The 8,631-nt window shown below is 35.2% G+C and overlaps 1 protein-coding gene across 2 annotated transcripts in view; it reads left to right on the top strand.

Moving 5' to 3' along the window:
* The window catches only part of LOC117167277 (protein expanded), a 188,830-nt gene that overhangs the window by 83,537 nt on the left and 96,662 nt on the right, over positions 1 to 8,631 (top strand). For both annotated transcript variants that reach the window (XM_033352101.1, XM_033352092.1), the window contains exon 3: positions 1,142 to 1,297. In XM_033352101.1, coding sequence (XP_033207992.1) covers positions 1,184 to 1,297 — 114 coding nt within the window. In that variant the 5' untranslated portion in view covers positions 1,142 to 1,183. The remainder of the gene's footprint in view (positions 1 to 1,141; positions 1,298 to 8,631) is intronic.

Genomic DNA, 8,631 nt, shown 5'->3' with positions numbered 1-8,631 from the left:
CCCCCCCCCCCCCAAGCGAAAAAGTTATATATAATTTATATATAGTGGACAAAATACTGGTGTTTTTCATTTGTTTTACGTAGAAAAGTTGATAAAACAAATGAAAAATATCATTTCATTAACCACTATATATAAACTATATAGAACTTTTTCACCTGGGCCCACTCACCCTTAACCCTGTAAAATGTATCATTTCAATAAATTTATAATATTACGATTTATTATATGCATTGGAATGGAAACATTCGTATTTCTATTGTCTTGTTTTCATAATTCAAAAAGCGAGCGTTCTATAAAACGTGGTTATTAAATGTTTTGCAAGTACCAGAAAGCAGGAGGAGATCCTTTTTTTACTTCCGACCGCTTGTGCCTTTCGTCGACCAGTGGTTCTGAATCCTTGGGTGGCACCTGGCACGTCCTCGGCAGCAAAAAAGGGTCCGGGTGCTTTTTGGCACTTGTTTCCCAACACAAAAACAATTTCTAAAAATATCGCGATTTTCCCAAAAAATAAGACCATCACATCCTTCCGGGTAATTTAAAATAATTGCAGAGCCTGTCCGTTACAGTTTGCAGTTTGAACTGAAGATAATATAGTTCTGCATTTTTGTACTTTTAAACAACAATTTTTATTATTTCTCAAATTTCTCAGCTGTCATTAGTTCACAACAGTTTTCGTCATGCTCATGAATTGTTTCGAATTTTTCACATTGCCCTTGTTTAAGAAATAATGCTCTAAACTTGACTGTTCTTAAATGTACCTAAAAATCCTTACTTTTTTTTACATTTTTCAGTCCGCAAAGCACTAATTTTTTTACATAAACGTCTTCAAGCTCATTTACTTCGAAAACTTTTAGCTTTGATATTTTAGCTGTGATTATTGTGAAATTTGACCCCCTCCCCACTCGAAATCCTGCGTACGCAATGTTTAGAAGAGTGTTTTGTTTAAATGGGCATCATGAGAATTCTAGATTGATCTAAAATCTGTCCCTTCTGCTGCACACCTTGCTATTGCAATCTAAATTACTTGTTGAAATATATTTTAGTTTTGTTGATCTGATGTTTCAGTTTTTTTCTGTTTAAATACAATTTTTTCCAAATGAGGTTTGCACTAGGAATTTATCCATCATTTCAAATATTTCAGCAAGGACGTTGGGCGTAGCGGCGGCGACATGAAGCATGCAGCATGCGTGGTAGCGGTGTCACGGCTGCGCGGTCCTGCCTTCAACCCCTGGTGTCCGCCAGCCGCTACCTCGCTGTACACGCCCTCCCTGGAGACCCTCTTTATTTCATCGTCGAGGTATGTTCTTTAGATTCATAAAAAATGTTATTAAATGTGGGTAAATTTTTTGCAATTAAAATATTTGCGGCCTTTATCTTTGATAAAATATTGTACAATTGAGCGGTTGGGTGTAATTAACCCTGTACTTGCGTTTTTATAATTCACTTATTTTTAATTTGTTTTACACGTTACTGTATGAAAATAAAATGAAAAATAAGTGACTTCTAAAAATGCAAGAAAAGCGTTATTGTACCTAACCGGTCAATTATTCTACAATTTTATCATAACTTAGAACTATGCCATATATTGTTATTAAGTGTGTTCGTTAAATCCGACTTTGAATTTTTGTATATGTACAGCACTAACTCAACATATATTTGTTCGAAGGATTTCCTAACGAAAAAAAAGAAAACTTGTCGAATATCCGGTTTACCAGATTTTCAAAGGGCCACGTCTTGATGATGGCGACCCCAAATTTTGCGGAATATGTTGCGAAATGGAGAAAAATGCAGACAACATTGAAATGCCCTGTATGTGTCTTTGGACTAAATTTTTGATCAGCCACCAGGCTGATAAGTGTAGATAGTAAAACTATTCCTATTTTGCCGTAAAATGCGCTCGTCACAGTAGTAGGCGTTACAGCAAGATTGGTTTAAATAGCTATCACGACAGGTATTGCTCACTACTTTGTCGCACGCTCTATTTGGTAGGGTAGTAGGCATTACAGCAATATTTGCGTAAACAACTGTCGCGAAAGTTAATGCCCTCAATTTTTGTCGTACGTTGCTCATCTTAGACTAGTAGACATTACAGCAATATTAGCGTAAGCAGCTAGCGCAAAAGGTACTGATCAAGAAACCAATTTGTAGTAAACATAAATAGTAATGTTAGCTTGACAGCAATGCTAGTTGATATTTCCACAAAATTCTTTAAATTGTAATCTTTTTATAATTTAAATTTTACCGCAAAAAGTTTGTTACCGTAAAAGCCGAGACTGGTCATCACTATATGAACCAGTAAGTTTGGTTAGTTTTACAGCAATTGTGATCATAGTCGCAGATTATTTTTCTGAGTGCATGAAAATCAGATATATCTTGGGAATTCTTCTATTATGTCAGAATTTTGAGTAAAAAATAAATTTGCAAACGATTCTAACCGTTCAAATACTGTCGTCTGCTGCCCGCTGATTTCTATCTTTCGCAAAATTCATATGTGTCGTGAAAATAATAATTTCCTAAAGAAATTTTTTAATTTTTCAACATTTTGTTGATCTGAGTATCTCGCAAAACCCCGGATGTTCGACAAGTTTTCTTTCTTTAGTTCGAAAATCCTTTGGAAAAAGAAATATTGAGTCAGTGCCGTACCTATAAAAAAATTCAAAGTTCGATTTAACCAACACTCTTAATAACAATAATGGCATAGTTATAAGTTACGATCAACGTGTAGAATAATTGACCGTTTAGGTAGTTTAACGCTTTTCTTGCATTTTCGGATGTCACTTCATAGACTTATAATTTAATTACTTTTTATGTTCTTATAAGGCATATTTTAGTTTTAGTACATAAAGTATGTCAGTATGAGTCGTTAGAATGTGGAAATCATAACTATCAATAATTAATGAATATATTAATTAAGATCAATGGATTTTCTAGCATTTAATTTATAAGGACGAAGAAATTCCCATTCTTATAATTAAATGATCGGGAATCATAAGCGGCTTCCACCAAATTTTCAAAATTCACTTTCTTGGCTTTTTGAATTGTTCAATCTGCCATACGTGTCGTTCTTTTTTCATAAAGTGAAAAAATTGAATTTGACTATTTTTAATAAAATAACATAGTTCCTCAAGGGATTATCCCAAGACATACTCGACGAATACAAGGGGCTAACCCAGTTTTGAAAAAAGAATACTAGTCTGCAGTGCCAACTGTCGTTTCTAAAGGTAGATATGGATACTACTAATACGTTTTTGCGTTTATTTGGAATGTAAAATTACATACAAGAACCAGATGTTGCTCAACAAGTAACATGCGTGACTATTCCCTGTTTTTTGTTTGTACATAATTAATTAGAACAATGAGAAAAAGTGTTAATCGAATGTTAATTGTAGCGCGAATGTAGGCGTTACTTGAGAGAGTATCTTGAGAACCCATAAGGATTTTTGAAAAATTTTATGGGCTTAAATTAAAGATAAGATTTAAAAGACTTTTTGGTGTAATTTTTAGATTATTGCTACAACTTTCCTAGGTTACAACCTAGAACTTCACCTAATACTTCATCTAGAAACTTCAACTTTAACTTGCTGCATAAGTTCAACAAGTTGAAGTCAAGATACAAAAGTTGAGAAATTCTTTCATGTTTGAGAGTATTTTTTATGGAGAATCTGAATCTACAGCCGATCTTGAAGAGAACATCCAGCGATATTAGCGCACATGCGCACTCAGTTAAACGAGAGATTGACCTTTCTAATAATATATCCAACTTAAGAAGTTACAAAAGAAGGTAAAACCGGTAATTATGTTGATAAAAAATGCTGATTGTTGATTCAACAGTAAGCAGTGCACAGCAAAAAACTGGCGTTCAGCATTGAACTGCATATCTGTCTCGATTGGTGACGTATTATTTATATCCGATCTAAATAAAATTGGCTGCCGTCGATTGTGTTCGCTGTAGTGTCTGTCCGATTTATGAATCATCAATGTCAAACTCACAGGCTTTTTTTCTTAAGGCGATCTGCTACTTCTCTGGATTAAAACAGATCTTGATGGTAGATCTGGAAAAGTTGGAATAGGTATGAGGGCTCTAAACTGTAAAGGGTTGGAGGATGAGGTAGGCGTTTCTAATTGGGATCGTAACGAGCTCGTTAGTGTGGCTCCTCGCTATCCATTGATAAAGAGAAAATAACCTCGCTGTTGCTGTCAAGATCACGAAGAGCGACGACGTCTGCAGACTTCAACAACTTCCCGTGAAAGACCGGATGTTGTCTTGCATTCCTGAGTTTCAAGGATATTCGTCAAAAATAAGAACAAAATGTTATGGTTTCGTGTCTTGATATTCAATTGGACTCTAAAACGTGACGTTTTAATGCAAGTTGTTCAAATTTGTAATATTAATAACAGATGTTTTAGTTCGACAACTCTCCTACTTCCCACGAAGATTTAATACTAGGCGAAAATCGGAAACGCTTAAAAAATGTTGGAAAAGATACCAATCTTACCGTATCTCCATCTTTTGCCATCCTTTTGTACAACAAATAATTTCTTAATCTTTAAGTCCATTTGACAGTCGAGTTTTAGTTTCTTTTTTAATTCAAAACAGTTTGAGAACTTTCGAAGGATGTAAACCCACGCAAGGACATAAACTTCTCATTTAGTGACAAGGTGTAAACCGTCACTTTATCGAAAACCTTTCAAAGGGCACATGTTTTTTATCGAAACGAACAGGTCGTGATGGTTGTCCTTTTATCTCCTGAACCGTATTCAGGAATTTAAATTGAGCTTTATTTTAGAGTTGTCTTCACACCTTTAGCTTTTGCAAATTAATCATCTGTGGGTTTTGATGGGACAAAAAATATCATAAGCGCGAATAGCTATGATGTATTTTGCAATGATCATACTTAAATAGTTTTCACACAGTTGGTTAAATCATGTAGTACCCAGGATATTAATTCCTTGCCCAATATAAGTTCTCACTTTCCTCAATCTATTGAAATTAGATTTTCAGCGTGCGAAAGATGTCGACTGAAATAATAATGATTGAGAAGGTATAAAGTTATGTGAGAGTGAGGTTTATTGTCAAGGTTTCCATAAGTATGGTTGGATCGTTCGAGGCTATTGCCTTGCGTCTTTAGAACAACCGAGAGGGATATAATGTATGCCGCGGCGGTGCAGCGTACCTTCTCACACGATAGCATCTACCTAATTATACTGAGGCTCATTTGTAATGACGAATCTGGATTCTTGCTCGAGGAAATTCTTCGTTCTGCTTCGAAGGTCTCTAACCTTCTTCGATCTTAGAAAAATCTGTTCTACAAGAAAAAACATGTAGCTTACAAAATATTCAACATATTCAACTTAAAAATGTGTGTAATTTCGCAAAGCTCGAAGATCTGACAATAAGGCGAATAAATAATAAATATTAAAGAAAAATATATAACTTCATTAGATTGATTATGATTTATTTGCCATTCTTCTTTGTTTGTTTCACTTGTTGGAGTTATGTAGAAATTAGTGAATCATCAAATAACTCAAACATCTTAAGATTTGAATCAATTTTTCTAATCGTGAGCATGAATCGAGAACATTGTATTGAAGATGTATCAGAACAAAATGGAAAATTACTTTAATTTGAATTTGAAATTTCCCTTCAGAATTGAGTTTCATACAAAATGCCTTCGTTGAAAACGAAGCGACTATGTATTCATCGTTACGCATCCATTCGGAATTGGCGTATGTACTGTTTTGGAATGCCTCTGGTATGCTTACATCAAGTTGACGCTTATAATTTGAGTAAATGAATCATTTTCGTAAATTGTTCGGCATTACGCTGGCATCTCATATTCACAAACAGAACCAATGAATATTTTTAGGAATTCATCTGTTGAAAAGCGTAGGACATCCCTGAACCTGCAGGAAAGATGGATCTTTATCCTTATAAATTTGATGCATTAAGAGGACTGCGAGGATAGCGCCGGTCGAATGCGAAAATTGCGGAACATCGAGATTGGATCGGTTATAAATCTTGGATGGCAGGTTGTTTGGAAGAAGATTTTATGGGCGGCCTTAGAGATATGCGGTTCAGACATTCTGACGAGCCTCGAGCCGTATTGCGTTAGGCAACTTACAGCTATTTCACGTATCCAGTGTTTTAAATTCGAGTGGAACGCAATTTTTTCTAAGTTTGCTTGCAATATTAATTGAACGTGCACGCCGATAATTATATAATAACGCACGATTGTCTCTAATTGGCTGACGCAAATTCGCTGGTATGCGAGGACCGTAAACCATCCCGTAGATTGTCTTCCTTGCCCGGGACATACCGCGCTTGGGACGTGCGTTTTACTGCAAGCGAGATTAGCTTGCAAGAAGAATGCGGATGAGTGTAGGTGCGTTTCTATCTCCAAGAATGGAATTCTATACATCCCTGACGCTCAGTAGAATATAAAATGCAAACAAAAACTTGGAAAAGTATTAGATAATTATGAAAATGTATACCAAATATGTTTGGAGTTTTTAGGGTTTCTGAGCCCCGGCCAAAACTCTTATCATTTGGTTCGGGTATCTGTCGGTCATATTTGAGCCTACCGTTTGCAAATGAATTTTTGGAACATGCGGAGATTTATAGTAGTGGTTTAGGAATACAGATACAATGTTTGTTTAATATTGGTTTTTATTATCAATCTATTAAAATCATCAAATATTCAGTCATAATGTTCAATAAAAATATAAAATAAAAACATTTCTTATACCTAATAAATTTCAATAGTCTACCGAATCCTCTCTTGCTTTTTGAATAAATTTTTGGAACATTCAGTAGCAGAATAAAGCTTTTCAAAATTGAGAGTCGTTTATTCTATGGTAATATTATATTTTTAATTTTTAATTGTTTATCACTATGTTTCTTTCATTTTAATATTTTGCTGATGAAATAAAAAATATTCAGCACCTATTCAATTGATAACCTATTAGTTTTTAAAAAGGAGAACAATAGCACAGTTATGTAAACATGCTGAATTTTGTTTATAGAAGATAAATAATAATCTAGAAAAATGTTCCAAATTCAGCGTTTACTGTCCCTGACTTATGCGCATGAATAAAGTGTGAAGTGTGTTTAAAAGTGTGAAGTGTCTGTTACACCTTACCAATCGTAGCTCGACATGCATTTCTGTTATGTGGTCCGCTTTCGCCGTTTACAATATTCATACATAGACAAACCTGGATATTACTTTCAATTCGGGATCCTTTATGAGACGCTATAATATGATATCGCAAACAGTCTTTTTCTTCTTGTTTAACTTACTAACTTCAAACTGAGAGCTAACTAAAATGGTTCAGATGTTGCATTGTTTTTATTTATTCAATTTCATTCTCACCAGAAAACAAGTGAGATTCTCTTAGGAAAACATTTTTAAAATCAAAAATAACCTAAAAGAATAGCCTAGTTTTTCTCGAGTGCGCTTTTCTCGACATATAAAACTGAAAAAGTACACGTGCCTGTGAGTTAAGACACAGTTTAACACAGGTATCATATTGTACATAAAATTGCACCCAGAGATAATTATTTCAGCGCATTAAAATTGTCGGGATTGGGAATGTCCGTCTTCCTTATTATTTCCTCAGTGATTAGTACAATATGGAGGATGTTTCTTCTAGTTTTGATATCTCGCTTTCACTTAGCATCAGATTTTGCGTAAAAGAAGTACCGTTGGCATTTTTTCGAGATGACATTGTATTGCTCAATACACTTACTGCACATATTAGTTGTGAAGTGTTCGTTAACGCACACAACTTTTAATTTTCCAGGTTCGTGAACTCTTGTATCCTCCGTAAGATACTTTTTCACTGGTCGAACTGGAGTAGCAAAGTGTCTTTTTGTTTTGTTTGCATTGTTTATCTCTCCAAGCATTAACATCTCCAAGTATATATTTTAAACGCTCCTGGATTTTTTGCTGAACGTACATATACTTTTCCCAGTTAAGCCGAGCCACGCATCTGTTTGTGCAATCTTTCTGTGCAATGGCTGTTTCAAGAACAAGTTAGTAGTCGATACTTAGTTACTCTTGTGAAATTGACAGCCGAGTGTGTGTCTATGTCCTTGAACTCTTCAGTGTTGAGCTTTTCACTCTCCTTGATGGGTTCCTTCACTTTCTTGTACTCAATCTTTTTTTGCTTTTGATGGAGCGTCTACCAACGAAAAGAGGAGAATCTCACATAAAAGGGTTTGTCCTTGGGTTTGTCATCCTTGGAAGGCACTGGGTTACGAGTTCGATTAACGCCAGCAACCATTGCTTTTTTCCTCAGATCGAAACCCCAAAACTTGTATGTTATTCCAACCGGCAGTGATTGTTGAACATCGTAGAGACATCGATGCTGTTTGTGGATATTGTTATAGAGAAATGGCCCTTTTTCTTGCGTCTCCCCACTTGCGGAAAATCAGAATACTTCTTGTCGTCACCTTTCAGTGTACTAGGCAGTCTGATAAGTACCTGAAAATTCGAAGAGATGGCATTAGTATTCAGTAATGTAAACCACTTTCGTCGAGCTTGATCCTTCAAATGACGCCTGTCAAAACTTCAGCCATTTATGTTTACACATTTACAAGTTACAGCACTGAGAAGCGACTAACCTCCGAGT

Source organism: Belonocnema kinseyi, chromosome 1 (assembly GCF_010883055.1).
Source record: "Belonocnema kinseyi isolate 2016_QV_RU_SX_M_011 chromosome 1, B_treatae_v1, whole genome shotgun sequence".
Lineage (NCBI taxonomy): Eukaryota > Metazoa > Arthropoda > Insecta > Hymenoptera > Cynipidae > Belonocnema > Belonocnema kinseyi.
The sequence above is the reverse complement of the archived record's forward strand: the minus strand, read 5'-3'. Positions and strand labels throughout refer to the sequence as shown.